This window comes from Alexandromys fortis, unplaced genomic scaffold, assembly GCF_014885135.2.
Source record: "Alexandromys fortis isolate MF-2015 unplaced genomic scaffold, M_Fortis_MF-2015_v1.1 scaffold_138, whole genome shotgun sequence".
Classification (NCBI taxonomy): Eukaryota; Metazoa; Chordata; class Mammalia; order Rodentia; family Cricetidae; genus Alexandromys; species Alexandromys fortis.
Window position 1 is genome coordinate 1,176,652 of NW_026068034.1, and position 18,556 is coordinate 1,195,207.

Here is an 18,556-nt window from a genome sequence, read left to right on the forward strand (position 1 = left end):
CAGCTTGTATTGTCCTTTTGAATGGCAGCACAGATAAGCTCACTTGAGTCTATATAAATGCTTCTAGCAGTTTAGCTCTGATCTTTAAAGCAGAGGTCTTTATTACTGCAGTGACCTGGTTGTACACATCTGTTACATAATGAATTGAACTTAATGGTCAGGTCTCCTTTTCTGAAAGTCAGGCCTTTGTCTATCATCTGTACCCCCAAGACAGGAGATAGTTGAGAGTCTGCTTCCCTACCCCCTTTTCCTTTCTTTGAGTTTTCTTTTTTTTTTTACTGTATTTTATTATTATTATTAAAAATTTCCACCTCCTCCCCACCTCCCATTTCCCTCCCCCATTTCCCCACTTCCCCTCCCCCTCCCTCTCCAGTCCAAAGAGCAGTTAGGGTTCCCTGCCCTGTGTGAAGTCCAAGGTCCTCCCCCCTCCATCCAGGTCTAGGAAGGTGAGCATCCAGACAGGCTAGGCTCCCACAAAGCCAGTCCATGCAGTAGGATCAAAACCCAGTGCCATTGTCCTTGGCTTCTCAGTCAGCACTCATTGTCCGCCACGTTCAGAGAGTCTGGTTTGATCACATGCTCCATCAGTCACAGTCCAGCTGGCCTTGGTGAGCTCCCATTAGATCAGCCCCAACGTCTCTGTGGGTGGATGCACCCCTCACGGTCCTGACTTTCTTGTTCATGTTCTCCCTCCTTCTGCTCCTCATTTGGACCTTGGGAGCTCAGTCCAGTGCTCCAATGTGGATCTCTGTCTCTAAACACTATCCTGAGTAAGGTAACCCAGACCCAAAAAGATGTATATGGTATGTACTCACTCATAAGTGGATTCTAGCCATAAATAAAGGACATTGATCCTATAATTTGTGATCCTAGAGAAGCTAAATAAGAAAGTGAACCCAAAGAAAAACACATAGTTATCCTCCTGGATATTGGAAGTAGACAAAATTGCCAGGCAAAATTTGGGAACTTGGGGGTGGGGTGGAGGTAAGGGAAGATGGGGAGAGAAAAGCAAGAAGGGGAGGATGGAGAGAGCTTGGGGGAGTGGGAGGGTTGGGATGGAGGAAGGGTAGATATGGGAGCAGGTAAGTATATATCTTAATTAAGGGAGCCATTTTAGGGTTGGCAAGAGACTTGAACCTAGAGGGGTTCCCAGGTGTCCAAGGAGATGTCCCTAGCTAGTTCCTTGGGCAGCTGATAAGAGGGAGCCTGAAATGGCCCTATCCTATTGCCATACTAATGAATATCTACATATCACCATAGAACCTTCATCTAGTGATGGATGGACATAGAGACAGATCCTTTGAGTTTTCTATGGAGTAGGAGAGAACACTTTTGTAGAGAGACAGAGATGGCCAGATTGAAACTTCATCTCTAGTATGGTTTGTGCTTTCCCTTTTCTGATCAGTCAACTGCGGTGCAATTACCTGTCATTTTTCTGTCAGTCTTTCCCTCACTCAGTACTTGAATGTTGATTCTACATTGTGGTTACTGTTCAGTGAGCATGCTCTTCTCATCCCGTTTGGGCTTTCATTGATTATATTAGACTACTTTCAGCTTGCATACCACCCCCCCCCGGTGTCCCTAAAATAGTTTTGTCTCCTCAGAGTGACTCCCTACTAGGTTTTGAATCCCTATTCTTGACTATTGTAATGTCTCCCTCATTTTGCCCAGGCTTGTGACATTGCATGTTAGGCTCCCCTCTATTTAGCCATCTTCGTCCTGTTCAGAATCTGACTCCATATGCTAGGCTACCTCAAGTCGACATCTTCATTGTGATTTTTGAATTTTAAGCCAAGCTATCTTCCAACCCGTTTAGACCGTGGCACCATGGTCCATCAGATCCTATTTGACATCTTATTTCCCAAGCCATCCTGTATATAAAACATTTTCCTTAATTGCTCTAGCTCTACCACTATGTACACACACACACACACACACTCACACTCACACTAACCCATTTCATAAGCTTGATCTTAACCAGAAGGCTTAGAAACAACCAACTCATTTCTTGTATGTGCTGACGTCACATTATCAGGCTGTCCTACCCTCTGTGGAAGCTCCTCAGCTCCTCAGTCAGGTCCTGTTAAAGCCTGAGGACCATATCTCCATAGGGGTTCTCCTCTGGCCCTGCTTGGCTTCTCCTACCCTGTGCTAGACTTCTTTACACCCATCTTCCTCACCCTGAGGTGCTCTTGGCATTTTGTTGTAGGCATTTGTCACCCCACGTCTTGCTGGTGGTCACATTGTTCTGATCACCCAATAACCTTAATAATCAGGAAAGGAAAGGTGAGAAAAGGGAAGAGGAAGCTGTATTTGGTTATATATGCCTGGTATATCTTTTCCCTTTCTTTCACCTTATTCCTACCAGTGGCCATATATCACTGTATACCAAGCATGGTGCCACACATCTATTATCCCAGCATAAGGAAGTAGAGGCAGGAGGATCAGAAGTTCAAGACCAAGCTCAGTGACATAAATAAATTCAAACCTGTCACTTCTGAGTAGAATGCAGTTTAATGTCACTCATTTAAATCTGTGCTACTTTTTATCTGCTACTTTTACCACAGCTGGTAAGCCCCAAAGAAAAATCACACAGAGAGTCTACATTAATGATAAACTGATTGGCCCATTAGCTCAGGCTTTGTATTAGCTCTTATAACTTACATTAATTAACCCATTATTCTTATCTCTGTTAGCCACATGGCTCAGACCTTTTTCAGCGGAGCAGGACTGCGAAAGAACTTCCTTCTTCCCAGAATACTCCTGTTCTCATTTCCCTGCTTCTACTTCCTGTCCGGCTACTGGCCAGTCAGCATTTATTTAAAACGTAATTGACAGAACACAGAATTGACCCCCACCAAATCCCTTTTGAATCAGGTTTGGTTTTTATGTTTGTTTAATTTGTTTGATTTGTCTCAAGTTTTGAGTAACTTTTATACTCCATAAGTTTTTAATTCCTATTGTGAAAGTCTCAGTTTCATCTTCAAAGTCTTTGAACTGAGCTCTTACAGAACTTGCTTTGCTCCATTTGCACCTTCTCCAGGGGAACTTCATCTCACAAGGGCTCTAAGATTTGGAGTGATCTTTTGACTTTTGATTAAGAGTCTGGTGGGTTTTTAATTCCTTACCTTCAGTGTTCCTGTTGTAGACAGCTTCAGAATTCTCTTTTCCTTTGGGGGGGGGAGACCTTCAGTATGCTTTTCAACAGTTCCTCTGACCAATGATGCGACTTACTTAAAAAGTCTGGTGACTGTGTGTTAGATTTTAATCTAATGTTTTGGCTCAAAATTGTCTAATTGAGAACTCAGCTGGTCATGCTGCTCCATGTTGCTCTATCACTCCAACCCACATGCTTTTTGGAACACTCTCATGATCTTGTGTTTTTAAGAGAGTGTGTCTACCTTTATCAGGTCTCTGCCTGGAGTGCCAGGATGCCTCTCTCTAGAGTATTACTTTCCATAACTCTGACTCCTTTAAGCCATGGTTTTTGAAAATTTATTAAAATTCGTTTGTTTCAATAGTATTAATGATCTGCTACTGATTGAAACTTAGAATCTTTTTTTAGGTCATCCTTAACTTCTTCCTACATTGATAGAGTTCTTGTATCTTTTATAATATTCATTAGATATTTGATAGTCACTTATTCCAAGGCTGTATAGGGTTTTTTTTTTGGGGGGGGGGTTATTTGTGTACATAATATCTAGTATCAAAGAAACGACTTTTTCCTTTCTGACTTGTTTACCGTTTTTCTATTTCTCAGACTTTACTATATTGAATAGGAATGTTGACAGTCTTATTTTGTTCCTATATACAATGAGTATTCCCAACATCTCACTATTAAAATAGGACGGTTGCTCAGAGATTTTGCCAGTGGGCAAATGAGCAGTTCTTGAAAGATTCAGTTGAAAGAGTCCATCTCACTCTAGTCAAGAAATAACAACAAATGCTGGCAAGAATAAAGGTGGAAAAGAACTCTTGTACAGCATTGGTGGGAATAGAAATTTTAAGACAATTGCTGTGGAAGGAGTGTGACAATTCCTCAAAAACTAAAATTGTAATACCATATGATCCAGCTCTCCTAGTTATGGGAATATTCCTGAGGAGTCTAAGTCAGTTTGCCATAAAGGCAGCTGCATATTGTGCTGACCGTTGCTCTCTCTACAATAGTCAAGTCACGAGATCAGACTAGATGTCTATCAAGAGATAAATGAATAAAGAAAATATGCCATGAACAATAGAGTTTTGTTCAACCACAGAGAAAAATGAAGTTATTTCATTTGCAGGAAAATGAATAGTGGCAGAGATCATTAAGTTAAGCTTGAAAGAAGCCAGAGTCAGAATCACAAATATCACAGATAGCTTTCTCTTCTACACAAGCTCTAGATTTTAAAGCAATATATACGTTAGGAAAACTAGATGCTGTAATGGTTTTTAAAAGAACTTCTAAGTGATGAAATTTCTAAGCAATGTGTTGAGGGTGGAACTTCTTTTTTCCTTAGATGTTGGTTATACAACACAAGAAAAAATGATTTTTTTAGAAGTGTTAATTCATTTTACTTTATTATTATTTTGTATATTTGTAGAGTATTAACTGGATCATTAGCAACTTAACTAGAAATGGCTATACCCTGAAGACAAATAATTCTTCCTCATTCAGCAACCTTTAATTGCTAATAACTCCTCATCAAGGGGTGGGCCTTCATGAGTAAACGTTACAGCTCTGAAGGGAAGGTATCCTGGAAGTCAAGGAATACCTACAGCTCTGAAGAGAAAGCTATCGCAACGGAAGTGTTGCAGCTCTGTTCCAGAGGGGACTGTGTCCCCAGCAAAGCTTTACATCCTTCCTCCGAGAAAGGTTTCCCTAATGCAAGTGTAACAAGCTCCAGCAGGGGAGGTTTTCCCCAGCGAAGTTGGCCCAACTCTGCTCTGCTCCAAAGAAATGTTCCAGCTCTGCTCGACTTCCCCAGAGTCTAGCATGTTGCTCCAGCAAAGGAAAGTTAGAGTTCTGCTCTGCTGCTCTTTGGTGAGAGCTCTTACAACTCTGCTCTGGCAAAAGTTGTTACAGCTCTGCTCTGCTCTGCTCTGCTCTGGCAAGAGCCATTATAGCTCTGCTCTGCTCTAGTGGGGGAGAAAGTAGTTACAACAAACACCATTCAAGAGATTTATTGGGAGGGAGGAATCCAGGAGAGTGGCTGGGTGGGAAAAGGCCAGCCCCAAACTGCACAGGTGTGGAGCTTATATAAGGTTTCACAGGGGGTGGAGCTTTTGGAGGTGGAGATTTTCATGGTGGAATTTGGTAGGAGCTCAATTCCTGAGCATGGGAGGATTTCGTGCTCAGGGATTGATTGATTGCATGCTCTGGGATTGGTTGGATTTCAGTTCCTGAATTAGATAGGGGCAGGGTGTGTTTGTTTGACTCCGATCTCAGGGCTAGTGGTGTTCTTTCACTAGTGAGCCCTTTCTCTGTTCATGCTGGAATAGTGATAGGCTAGAACCTGCACAGGTCTTGTGTAGGTACCACAGCTGCTATGAGTTCATGATCGCAATGGCCATGTATGTCCAAAAGATACTGTTTCAGAGCAACCCCTCCCTCCCTGTCCAGCTCTTCCATTCTTTCACCACCTCTACTGCATGAAGGAAATGATTTAAAGATGTCGTTAATAAGAAAAGAAGCGGAGATTTAAAAGGAAAATATTTAGCATTTCTGTATTATAAAAATGTGATAGTGTGTTCGGCAGAGAGCACCAGTAGTATGACCAAGTGGCCATATGACAAAATAAGTATGATCAACCAGGTGTAGTTCACTAAAAATATTAAAGACTATATCCAAAGGCATTTCAGATACTATTGGTGCCACTCCCACTGATGAGCCAGAGCGCAGGACCTAGGGGACATAATAATTTCAAAGGAGACATTTCAGGTTCCTGTGAATCTTCTGTGTTCGCTGCACAGTGCTGCTCCACTTCTGTCTCCCACTCAGTCTCTGCATCTCTTAGTCGTCTCAGGTGTGACTCTACGCCGTGAGATGCCCCATGGGCATTGTCTGCCAGAGTCATGGAGACTGGAGGACTGCTTCTGAGATTCAAGATTTAGGACTTGCTTGGGACCTTTTTCTCATTTTCCTTTTTGCAATGAATATTATATGCTAGTCCTACCATTGTATTTTAAGGTATGATTTATGTTATTGGTTCTCAGATGGAGAACATTTTGTTTTCAGATACATTGAATCTGCCTCTGATGTAGATGGTGTTCGAGGACATGCAGAACTTCCTAGTTGTTGCTGCAATGAGTTAAGATTGGGGATGGAATGAAAGTATTTTGCAAGTGAGGACATGAATTTTGGGAACCTGGAGAAGAATACTATGTTCTGAATACTTAGTCTCTCCAAAATTCAAGTTAAAATCTAATTCCCATTTGATGGTATTTGGTGATAGGACCTCAAAGAAGCGTTTAGATTGAGAGAGTGAGTACCTCAATAATGAGATTAATGCCTTTGTCAAACGATCCCCCTTCTAACAGCTGTATAGACCCTTCCATTATGTAAAACATGGTAAGAAGGCAACATCTGTAACCAGAAAATAGGCCCTCACTAGACAAAGAGTCTGTCACTGCTTCAGTCTTGGCTTTCTCAGGCTCCAGAATGGTGATCAGTGAATTCTTAAAGGCTACATAGCCTGTAGCTTTTTCTTATGACAATGCAAATGTCTCTTTGCCTTTCGCAGGTGAAATTCACCCTTAAATCAGACAGGGAAAATTATACTCATAAGTCATCATTATGATGTCAGCCTTGACCAGGTGTTGACTGGTTTTCTCACTTCTTAGTCTGTGTTCTTTGAAATATAGCCACTAAGTTCAGCCTATATTAGGAGTTTGTGTGGGAGTTAAGCTTTACTTCGTGGGTGAGAGGTACCTGCATGTTGAGTGGAATTCTTCAAAAGTAAAACTGTCCTTTCTTCCTACATGTTTGTTATTCAGTCATTCATTTCCTTTTTTTAAAAAAAAATTCTAAACATTTTTAAGCATTTAAAATTCTCAATAATCTTTATTACACACACACACCCTTTATAACTTCTTGTTCTACCATTGAAGTATAAGACTTGGTTTCGTTTATCTTTGTGTCCTCTGGGATTTAGTACAGTTTTATAGTAATTGTCAAGTATATATAAATGAATATATATTAATTTCAACTAGAAAGTACTGTTTCTTCAGTCAAATTACATAATAGTATTATAAGTTAAGATTAAAAGTAGATTTTGGAATAAATAATAAGAAACATGCTTGATCACTTTTTACTATGTATCAAAATGAGGAATACTGTGAAAATGGGTTATTACATGTGAGATCACTATATTTACAAATGCCTAATTACTTAAATATTTTTTACCAAAGATATGAGCTGTTCTGCCTTTTTTTTCCCCTCCCCATTAGTTTACAAGAACAGAAGGCTCCCTTTCCTACATCCTCTGGGAAGTTATCATCTGATGCAGTCACTCAGATAACAACAAAAAGTCCAGAAAAGACCATGTTTTCTTCTGAAATTTTTATTAATGTTGATGATTATGGACAGGAAGCTTTGGGCTCCATGGGTCAAAAGCCACCCAAGTTTGCCTCATCATCTTCGATGCAAGAAATCACATCTTCTCTTGGCAAAGACAGTAAGGGACTATAACTGAGTTTTACATCATAACCATCCCTTTTATGTGTAATTGTCTTTGAAATGTTACTGTTTTTCTCATCACTAAACCTCATTTTGCTACAAAGTTGCTATATTCAGTTTTTGTTTACATATCTGTGAAAAGAATAGGATTTCCATCTTAATTTTGCAGGCGTTAACAAGAGTATGTTGCAATTCATGCTGTTTATGGCTGGCTGACATTGTCCTATGATTTTTGTAAAAATACTATTATTATGTAAGAACTGTTTTTAGGGCAGGCATTTGGCTCATAGAAATATGACATATGAGACTTTTTTATAGTGCACAGTGATGATGTATTTCTTGCTTGTGAAACTGTCACTGGTTACTTAGGTTGAACATTAATCCTACTGTATGGAAATGTGAACATATGTGTGCACATGTGCTCATGCACCCCCATATGTGTAAACATGAACACATACATACGTAAATGAAAAAAATATTTCCATGGATGCTAGTGGATGTAGCTCAGTGATAATGTGAATGCATACCTAACGTGCACCAGGCCCTAGACCATTCTGTAGTATTACAAATACATATAAATTCACACATACTCTTACACACAGGTATGTATTATTTTCTGTTGTTTAAAATCAAAACATTGTCTTTCTTTCTCAGGCTTGTGAGCCAGTTGGAGTTTGGCAGAGTTAGGTTTCAGGTGGCAAATGTAGTTTAGGTGTGCTTCCAAATGCCTGTTTCTGAGATTCAGGCTATGGGACAATTGCAGTCTTGCCAGGAATATGTTGCTTTTATGATGGTGGCAGAAACACTCAACTATTAAAAAATTTTAAACCTACATTTATATCAGAGTTCTCTATATATGAATAGGCTAAACATTAATATTCTATTATTATAAACTATTATTATAGTTCAGAAGAACTGAACTATAACTTTATTTTACAATAACGAGTGTGTAAAACAGAAGAAAAACATAGAATCTAATTAAACTTATCTTTAAATAGTCATACCTTGTCTTTTTTACATCTGTATATTTTCTTAATGTTCAAAATCATATTTTTATAATAACTTTATTTTGAAATTGTTATACAAAAAGTGAAGTGGACTTATTTTCTTATGTCTGTAAGAGTAAAGTAAGACAAACTGCTTTATAGTTAGAGCTATCTACTTGTGGAATAAATAGCTGAAAATGCACCCCTCGTCCTAGTGAAGCCTCATCCTGGCTTGATTTCCTTCCTGTTCCTAATCCTTCACAATATGTGTTACACTTCATGTGAACACTGCCTGGCAGGTATAAGGTTAGAGTCAGTGCTGCTTTCTTACTAACGGTTCTGATCTTTACTCCTCAGCCCAGCCTGTACTGTTGCCATATAAGCCATCGGGAAGTTCAACGATGTACTATGTTCCACAATTAAAAACAGTTTCTTCAGATCTGGATTCCAAATCAGATACCACTGTTGAGAGCTCACATTCAGGTATTATGCAAAAAATTATTCAAGATTTTATTTTCAGAAATAGAGTGTATTGGCTGGTTGATTGTGAAACCTTTTAGAGAAATATGGAGGTTTTGATGCCTCAACCTCTGGTTGATTCATAAGTGAATTGTTTGATTTATAAGTGAGTTATTTTGTGTAAGAAAAAAAAGAGAAGGCTAAAACTGAGTTGACAACTGCCTGGTGTCAAAGTCCCTTTAGATTGAGCATAGAGCCCAAAGACATGAAGACTCACTGGTTTCAGCTGTTTAAGGCAGTCTTCTTACAGGCATTAGCCCGCCACTATGCAGATTGAGTAGAAACTTGAGTGGCCTTACACAGTCAAGTGTAGTCTCTATAGTCTTGGTTCAGAAATTACTAAACACAATGGGAGTAGAATCTAACTTTAACAGTTGCTATACTGTATTATTTAAATGTCCAAGTTTGCAGCTAAAAATATTAAGGAAAAACACAAGACACAGTATGTTCCATACAAAGAAAAAACAGTGCCCGAGGAGTCCCAGATGTTGGACTTACTAGACAAATACTAAACTAGTTAAAATATGTTCAGTGATCTAACTTAAATGGCTTTTTGAGAACTAAGGCCTTACCAGATCAACAACATTATAAAGAGATAGAAATTATAAGAAGGGGCCACATTATAATTCTGAACTTAAGAAGCCCAGTAGGGAAAATTAATTTGCTAGAGGATCTCAACAGAAGACGATCAGGCAGAAGAAACAGTGAATCTAAAGATAGGTCCATTGAGATGACTTCATGTGAGAACAGACAAAAGAGAAGAAGGAACAAATACCAGAGTTCTGTGGGACAAGTTTAAGTTGCCGCAGAGGCGGGAGCAAAAGTGTAAGATTAATGATGTGCCTTCCCAGAGAGAAACACTTCGGGGTGAAAGAAGAGCATTTTATTAAAGCGCCTGCCGACTGGGGCCAAGCTCCAAATAAGAGTTGGCATTGAACAGAAGACTTTGCTTCAGTCATTCAATGTGCACTTCAGGCTTATGCATTCCCCAAACAGTCATGCTTAAATTTCTTTTGGGTCCCTGGCCCAGGTTATACTTAGAACAGTTTGAACACAGATAAGAGACTATAAATCTGGCTATCTAGGCAGATAGATTTACACAGCAAAGTTATTACATATTGCCAGAATTATTTTAAGTACATCAGTGTTCTTTTTTGAACAGTTGTTTCCCAGTGTCATTCTGCCCACCTGGCAGAATTGTGTCTTTCCTGATAAGAGCGCAGGGTACTTGATGGCAGACCTGGACTTAATGATGGCTGTGATCCTATACTTCCTCCTTCTGAGCTTCCCTTTAGAGCAGTGGTTCTTAACCTTCCTAATACTATGACCCTTTAATATAATTCCTCATGTTGTGTTGACTCCCCGACCGTAAAACTATTTCATTGCTACTTCATAACTATAAGTATATTCATAACTATAATATGTTATAAATAACATAAATATCTTATATTTAGTATATCTGCTATGCAGCCCCCATGAAAGGTCATTCAAATTCCCAGGGGTTGTAACCCACAGGCTGCTCTATGTAGGGAGCCACTGCTCTATGTAGACTTGGCTGACCTAGAATTCACAGAGATCTGCCTGCCTCTGCCTCCTGAGTCAATATTAAAGGTGTGCACCACCATATCAGGCTTGCCTTTGTTGTATGGTTGTGAGCTGCCATGTGAGGCTTGATGATTAACATAGGGCAATGACATTTTCATAAAATGTAACACGATAATCCAAAATATAAATAACAAAGAAGAAATAGAAAAATAATTTGAAATGCTTGTGCACCAAAGAGTATCCTATCAACAAAAAGATAATTCATAGAATTCGAAGTTGATTTGTTTTATAGAGTCTTAATATGCCGCTCTGGCTGGCCTGGAGCTCGCTATGTAGATGGCCTGATCTCAGACTCACAGAGATCCTCCTGCCTTTGCCTCCCTAGTGCTGGGATTAAAGGCATGTTCCACCAATATGGGACAAGAGAAAATATTTGCAAACCATATGTTTGTCTATAAGGAATTAATATCCAGACAAATGTGAAGAACTTTCATTCAACAACAAACAACAAAATACTTTGTTTTTTTACACTTCTTTTTATTTTATTTATTATGTATACAATATTCTGCCTGCATGTATGCCTGAAGGCCAGAAGAGAGCACCAGACCTCATTACAGATGGTTGAGAGCCACCATGTGGTTGCTGGGAATTGAACTCAGGACCTTTGGAAGAGCAGGCAATGCTCTTAACCTCTGAGTCATCTCTCCAGCCCCCAAAATACTTTGATTTATATATGCTCACGAAACCTAAATCTACATTAACCTACAAATACATGAAAAGATACTTCGTATCAATCATCACAGGCAATTACAACCCAGAGCAATAACAGGTCACATATCACACTTGATAGAATCACTCCTAATTCCTTTAAATATAAAAGACTTGTCAATGAGGCTATGAAGAAATTAGAACCTTCGTGCTGATGGGACTGTAAATGGCATAGCCACTGTGGAAAACAGCATGGCAATTTTTCAGAACTCCAAACACAATTTTTTGAGCAATTCTGCTTTTAAATAATGAAAACCGTATTTTAAATAATCATCTGTGTATCCATGCTCATAGATAGTGGGAGAAGTCCTTATGTATATGTGTTGCTTTTATTGGTTAACGAATAAAGCTGTTTTGGCCAGTGGCTTAGCAGAATAGAGCTAGGCAGGAAAACTAAACTGAATTCTGGGAGAAAGAAGGCAGAGTCAGTGAGAAGCCATGTAGCCACCCACAGGAGACAGATGCGCCAGAACCTTGCCAGTAAGCCACAGCCATGTGGTGATACACAGATTAATAGAAATGGGTTAATTTTAGATGTAAGAAACTAGCCAGTAAGAAGATTGAACTAATAGGCCAAGTAGTGATTTAATTAATACAGTTTCTGTGTGATTATTTTGGGTCTGAGAAGCTGGGAATGAACGAGCAACCTCCGACTACAGATTGGCGCGCCAACATGTGCCAGCTAAATCCACATAAAACCTGAGAGAGCTCGAAAAGGAATTCTGTATACAATATTCTTTCTGCATGTATGCCTGAAGGCCAGAAGAGGGCACCAGACCTCATTACAGATGGTTGTGAGCCACCATGTGGTTGCTGGGAATTGAACTCAGGACTTTTGGAAGGGCAGGCAATGCTCTTAACCGCTGAGCCATCTCTCCAGCTCGAAAAGGAATTCTAAACACAAAAGAATTAAGCACAGCTTCTTGGTAACCAGCATTTTTTTTAAAGTATATTAAAGGGTTATTTATTTAAGAGTAGACTCACAGATCACAGTCCTCTACATGAACAGGGAACAGGAACTGAATCTAGCAGCTGGAAGAAAGAGCAAGCGTGTGCTTCCCGTAGGCACTTATAGAATAAGAGGCAATGTCCAAGTGGGCTGGTATCTTAAAGGCTGCTGGCTGAAGGAGTTCCTACAGCACCTCCCCCTTTTGTTTAAATAAGAGAGTTCTAAGCCTATTACAAACTATATACAATAAGAACAAATATCAAATAAGAATTAGAATTACAATCAGCATAAACAATATGAAGCAAAAACATATGCTAAATGTTTCAATAATTATTCTATCATAAGGAGTCTGTCTTAAAAAAAAAGCTTGGCCAAGTCATACGAGGAAAGTAACTACATCTATCTAGTCTTCAACCCCATCGAAGATGTGAGAACATTACTTGAGTAAACAGGAAGTGCAATCAAGTAACTTCCAAAACGTCCTATAAATGACAGAGACAGTTGGCTACCTGGGCAGTCACCCAAAGTCTCATTTGTAACTTTGGAGCAACCAACTTTGTCTAAGGCCTAGAGGCAGGAAAGTTTTCAAAACTGTCTTACCCTGTCTTGGCAAGATTTGACAGTCTTTTTTCTTGTGTCCTGCTTGTCTTGTCTGGACACCGTGCATTTTGTCAGTGGTCACCCCCGACTACACATAGAGGTAGTGTTCACAGTAGCCAAAGGTGTACCTCATATGTCTGTCACCCATGAATGAATGAACACAGTAGGGAGTACTTATAATTCTTGGGATTTTGTAAAGTAACACCATTCTGATACATGCTGCATTATTTGTTCTTTGAACTAGTGAGTATTAAAAGGAATTAACCTGTTCTAGCCGAATGCCATGCTAGGTTGGTAAGCATGTTACTGTTACTTTGTTCCTCCACTCAGGCTGAACTGATTCTTTTCAACTGGTTGGTGAAAATGTATAATTTTGAAAGCTGGTCTCTTCAGGATCCTACTTCTTACAGTCTGAGTTTGCTTGCATGTCATTAGCACAAGTGATTCAATTTGATCTACTTTGCTGAGTCCTGGAACAGGAACCTTTAACAGAAAGAAAGCAGAGTGGTGGCCAAATGTGGTTGACAGGTTGTAAGCAATTTAAAAACATTTCTGCTTTGCTGCAGTAGGTAGCTATAGTTTGATTTATATTTGTGAAATTTTTCCAATTTTTCATACGGAGATCATAGCTTGTAGATGGGAAGTGGGAGATTCAGAGCCAAAGCGTTAGTGGAGACATCACGTAGAAGAAGGGTTTGTAGTACTGGGAAAAGCTTAGAGTGACATCAAACAGAAGAAGTAAGCAGACACAGGAAACACTTCCTCTGGACTTGTTAGAATGCCAAAGTGTAGGATAAGGCAATTGGAAAAAATGATTTTTAGTATCTGCTTTGGGCATGTGAATAGAGAGGTATTGTTATACAGCCACATAAAGATGTTGGCAAGGGGTAACATGAAGAGACTGTTTGCATCATAGATGAATGCTTTTATGAAAATACACAAATGATCAACAGGGGTCCAGATCTCTAATTACTGTTCTGGAAGAAGTAAGTTAACTCTTTCTACCCCAGATAGGAATCCATATCCACATGTATTTCAGCTCTGCACAAATGCCAGATACAAGAGCATACTCTGTTGTGTACATGCGTGTCTGCACTCTTGTCCAGCTGCCTCTTCTCTTGCTCATCCACTGCAACTGTGAGAAATTATCTTCTGTGCTTAACCCCACTGACCTGGTCACCACTCTTGGGAGAAAAAGGGTAGTGGGCTGATTGTTCATGTTGTTGGTTGCTCCAGACATGTGCTCTGGTTTGTAGAAAGATTGGTAAGAATAGCTACCAATTAGTTGTGTTGAACCACAATATATAGGAACTTAAAATATATAGAGAAGTGGCATCTATTTTTACTTTCTATTAACATGGTATAAGAACTACCTGTATCCTTTATTGTTAAAATCTGAAGCATAAAAGAAAGGAAACTCTTGGAAGCATCTATTTATTTATTTGTCTATTTATTGGTTGTTTTTTTTCAAAGCAGGGTCTCTCTACGCTATTCATTCATTCATTCATTGGTCTTTGTTTTGTTTTGTTTTTTTCAAGACAGGGTCTCTCTATGTAACTGGCTGTTCTGAAACTTACTATGTAGACCTGGCTGGCCATGAACTCAGAAATTCACCTGCCTCTCCCTTCCAAGTACTGGGATTAAAGGCGTATGCCACTTTGTCTTGCTTAAGCATTTATTTTTTACCAACCATTTCTTGGTAGTTATAGTACACCTAGGAAGAGGAAGGTCTGGTTGTGGAGGAACTGTAGCACTGGAGACTTGTTAGAAGAATGTATAATAGAACTTGTCAGAGAGCTAAGTGGCAAGGGACAGAAAGTGATAACCAGGTAAGCTGAGAAGATTCATGTCATCTGTAGACTTGATCTAGAAGACTTGGTAGGAAACTTGCAGGCTGTTTGAAATCAACGAGACTGGTACTTGTTCAGTCATAACTATCATAAACATTCTGTCACTATAACAGCTACATATTAATTATGCAAGTATTAGGAGCTCAGGAAATATACAAAGTGTGGGATCCTGGTCTAGAAAGGCAAACAGTTTTATAGAAGTTTGTAGTTACTATAAGCCTTTACATGTCCAGGAATGGTTTTTGCCTATAGATGTGACATAACAGATTAGTTTCTGTTTTTAAACTGTTTTTAAACAGATCGTCAGTTTTTAAAAAAGATTTATCTATCTATCTATCTATCTATCTATCTATCTATCTATCTATCTATCTATCTATCTATCATTTATTATGTACGCAGTCTTTAGCCTACATGTGTACCTGCAGGCCAGAAGAGGGCACCAGATCTCATTACAGATAGTTGTGAGCCAGCATGTGGTTGCTGGGAATTAAATTCGGAACTCAGGACCTCCAGCAGAGCAGGCAATGCTCTTAACCTCTAAGCCATCTTTCCAGCTCCTCTGTTTGTCATTATATATAGGAATGTTGAGATACATTTAAAAGAAAGTTTAATTCTTTCAAATATTTGTCACATAAATTTTTCCTTTCAGTTTTTTCTTTTGTCTGTTTTTACATTTTTTAAAAAAATTTTTATGGTGCTGGGGATTGAATTGAGCCTCACAGGCTAGACATATCTATGCTCTTTTCTCTGATGTACGTGACTAGCTCTCTTTCAGTGTTTTGTGTTATAGGAGTCTAGCAGGGTCCCTGTATTTAGGATAAGTCATTAGAGTGACTAGTTTTCTAGAAGTAATTTGACCTTGAAAATCATTGTGGAAAATGATGATTGTTTTCTGTGGTTTGTGAAATTGTTCTTCTGAAAGGGGCATTACAGTCTTTGCATGACTTTGGTCACAAGATGCTTCTGACACACCTGGAGCTCTTGGGTTATTGTGGATTGCAAACAGAACACCATAAGGACTGAAGTACCAGGGACATGTGATGCTTTCCTTTAGAGAGACTTAAATGAGAATAGGGACCCTAGTGTGAGGAAATACTTCACCTGGAAAAACAGCTTTGTAACAATCAATAAATACACCTTTGTACAGTAGTTCAAAGTTCAGTTCATCAGAGGCTGGACCTTCCTGCTCCTACACAGGCCTTGAACTTTCATCTTTGAGTGACCTCTTTATTCAATTTATTAATGCAACATAGAATATCCTAGCATTAGACAAATCTTCCTGAGTCAAAGCTTATAAATTACTCCATGATTAAAAAAAATCTTCTTTGATATTTCATTTTATGTACAGTAAACTTTGTGGTCTTGGGGATTAGGATTCCATATGCTGCTGTTCCGTTTAAATAGTACTCTTCTTAATGTATCCCATTGTCCAGCCTGACTAGTTCCTACACATGCCTTGTGTGTGTTTGTATGGTAACTGCTATCTAATGTGTGCTTTCCTTTAATCAATACCAGAAGCCACCCCCCTGTCATTTTCCTTCTTTCAGCAACTTTCCTGAGCTGCTAGTAGTCCCCAGAACTAATCACTGTCCCATTTTTTTTTGTCATGTCTGATGTCATTTTCTTCCATGTCTGATAATTTTGCAATTTATTCTACATGTCTCTGAGATTCAGTTTAACTGATGGTCTAATTGGCCTGCAACATCCCTGTCATGTGTTCTTTTCATAGATGTGGTCTAAGGGAAGAAAAAGTCTTTCTTGACTGCAAGACTATTTTAGTGTTAATTGTGTAATGTTTTCTCATTTTTCTGCAGGATCCAATGATGCCGTTGCCCCAGACTTTCCACCTCAAGTGCTCGGCACAAGAGATGACGACCTTTCTGCCACTGTGAACATTAAGCATGCAGAAGGGATCTATAGTAAGAGGGCCGCAACAAAGGGGGAAAAGCCCCCTCAGAAAGATAATGCAGGTAATGGGTGACCTTGCCTGCTTTACAGCTTGTTTCCTGAACCTTTTTATTTGAAGTGAGAATATTGTCTTTATTCATTTTCTGGTTTGTTATGGAAACTGTTCTACATTAAGTATATATGGCAAAGTTAAATGTTAGAATATTTAAAGTGCTTCAGAGAGATTGGAAAACTTTAAACTTCATTTTCACATAAATAAAACGTATTACAAGTGTTGAAATAAACACTAAGTCAAGCTTATTTTGATACTAAATATCAGAAAATCTTGATTAAAATTCTCATGAATTTATCTCTGCAAAATGTTGCAGAGTGACACTCTGGCAGGATTTGACAAGGAGTTGAGAGTTCACGTGATGTTTTATTTTGCTGCCAACCTGTGAAAATTCGATCTTTGGGCTTGTGTGTGTGTGGGGGGGGAGACCAGAATGTCTGACTACCCTCAGCTCACATTTCTCTGTGACACTGGTCGCCGTCAGCTGAGCCCTGGCTGTGTCCTGTCGACAGCACAGCCGCTCTCGTGTCCACAGCAGGCTCTATCAGTCCTTTCAGATCCCACCAACTTCATTCAGACACTTGGTCTCTTGGGTCAAACTGTTGAATTTTCAACTTTTTCTCTAGATAGAGGGCAGCCATTTTCTGAAAGTATAATATATTTAAAATTGCAGGATGATTGCTAGTTCCAGTGAGATGCTGTTTTAGAAAAAATTAACCAAAATATAGGAACATAGATTAATAGGTAAGTAGATGAACTGATAGGTAGATCTTCTATAAGAAATGCAAGAGTATGCCTTCTTAATTTTAGAAAATGAAAAATTTCATTAAACTGGATTCCTTTCCAAAAACCAAAACAGAAAGTAAAACTGGCAACTATTGCCGGATAAGGAATGTTAAAGTAAAAAAATTCTATAAAATATGAACAGTAAATAAAGGCAAATCAGAGCGGAAGTAAATATTACAGTGTGCAAATTCCACAAAATATATTCTGAATGTATAAAGAAGTAGTGTGAAGAAGACATTCTGCTCGGTAGAAATTGAACAAAAGAGACTATGTAATACCCAATAACAGCATATAAAATTATTATTTTGTTGATAATCTGGGGATACAAATTAAAACAGCAGTAGCTTTCTGTACTCATTAGAGTGGCTGAAATGAAAACGCTGTGCTGTGGATAATGAGAACTTATTCACTGCCAGTCAGAGTGTCAATTAATATTCTGACATAAGACTGATCATGTTTTTTTTCTTTCTTTTCTTTTTCTACCTTTCTTTTCTTTTTGATTTTTTGAGACAGGGTTTCTCTGTAGTTATTGGTGTCTATCCTGGAACTAGCTCTTGTAGATCAGGCTGGCCTCGAACTCACAGAGATCCACCTGCTTCTGCCTCCCAAGTGCTGGGATTAAATTTAGGCTTGCGCCACCACTGAATGACAAACCTCAGTTTTATTTGAGGTTTTATTAATCATGCTTTAGGGAAATGTTATAATTATAATCTCTAAAAGTAAATTATTTTCTAAAAATAAAAAAGTAAAGTATAATGTGACCCACAAACAAACAAATGTGGGAACTTAAAAGAGAGATGGTGTGCCAGTCATGGTAGTGCTTAGAAAATTGATAGCATATGTAGGAAAAGTCAGAGAAATCTGTCTGTGCACTGAACAAAAATAGATGATAGCCATATGCAATGAAAAAGCAAAATTTAAAATTTATACCCTTAT

General features: G+C 38.8%; 1 protein-coding gene across 1 annotated transcript in view; it reads left to right on the top strand.

Moving 5' to 3' along the window:
* The window catches only part of Alms1 (ALMS1 centrosome and basal body associated protein), a 117,207-nt gene that overhangs the window by 60,820 nt on the left and 37,831 nt on the right, over positions 1-18,556 (top strand). The window contains exons 12-14 of the mRNA XM_050164969.1: positions 7,429-7,655; positions 9,001-9,126; positions 16,689-16,844. Of these exons, the coding sequence (XP_050020926.1) occupies positions 7,429-7,655; positions 9,001-9,126; positions 16,689-16,844 (509 nt within the window). The remainder of the gene's footprint in view (positions 1-7,428; positions 7,656-9,000; positions 9,127-16,688; positions 16,845-18,556) is intronic.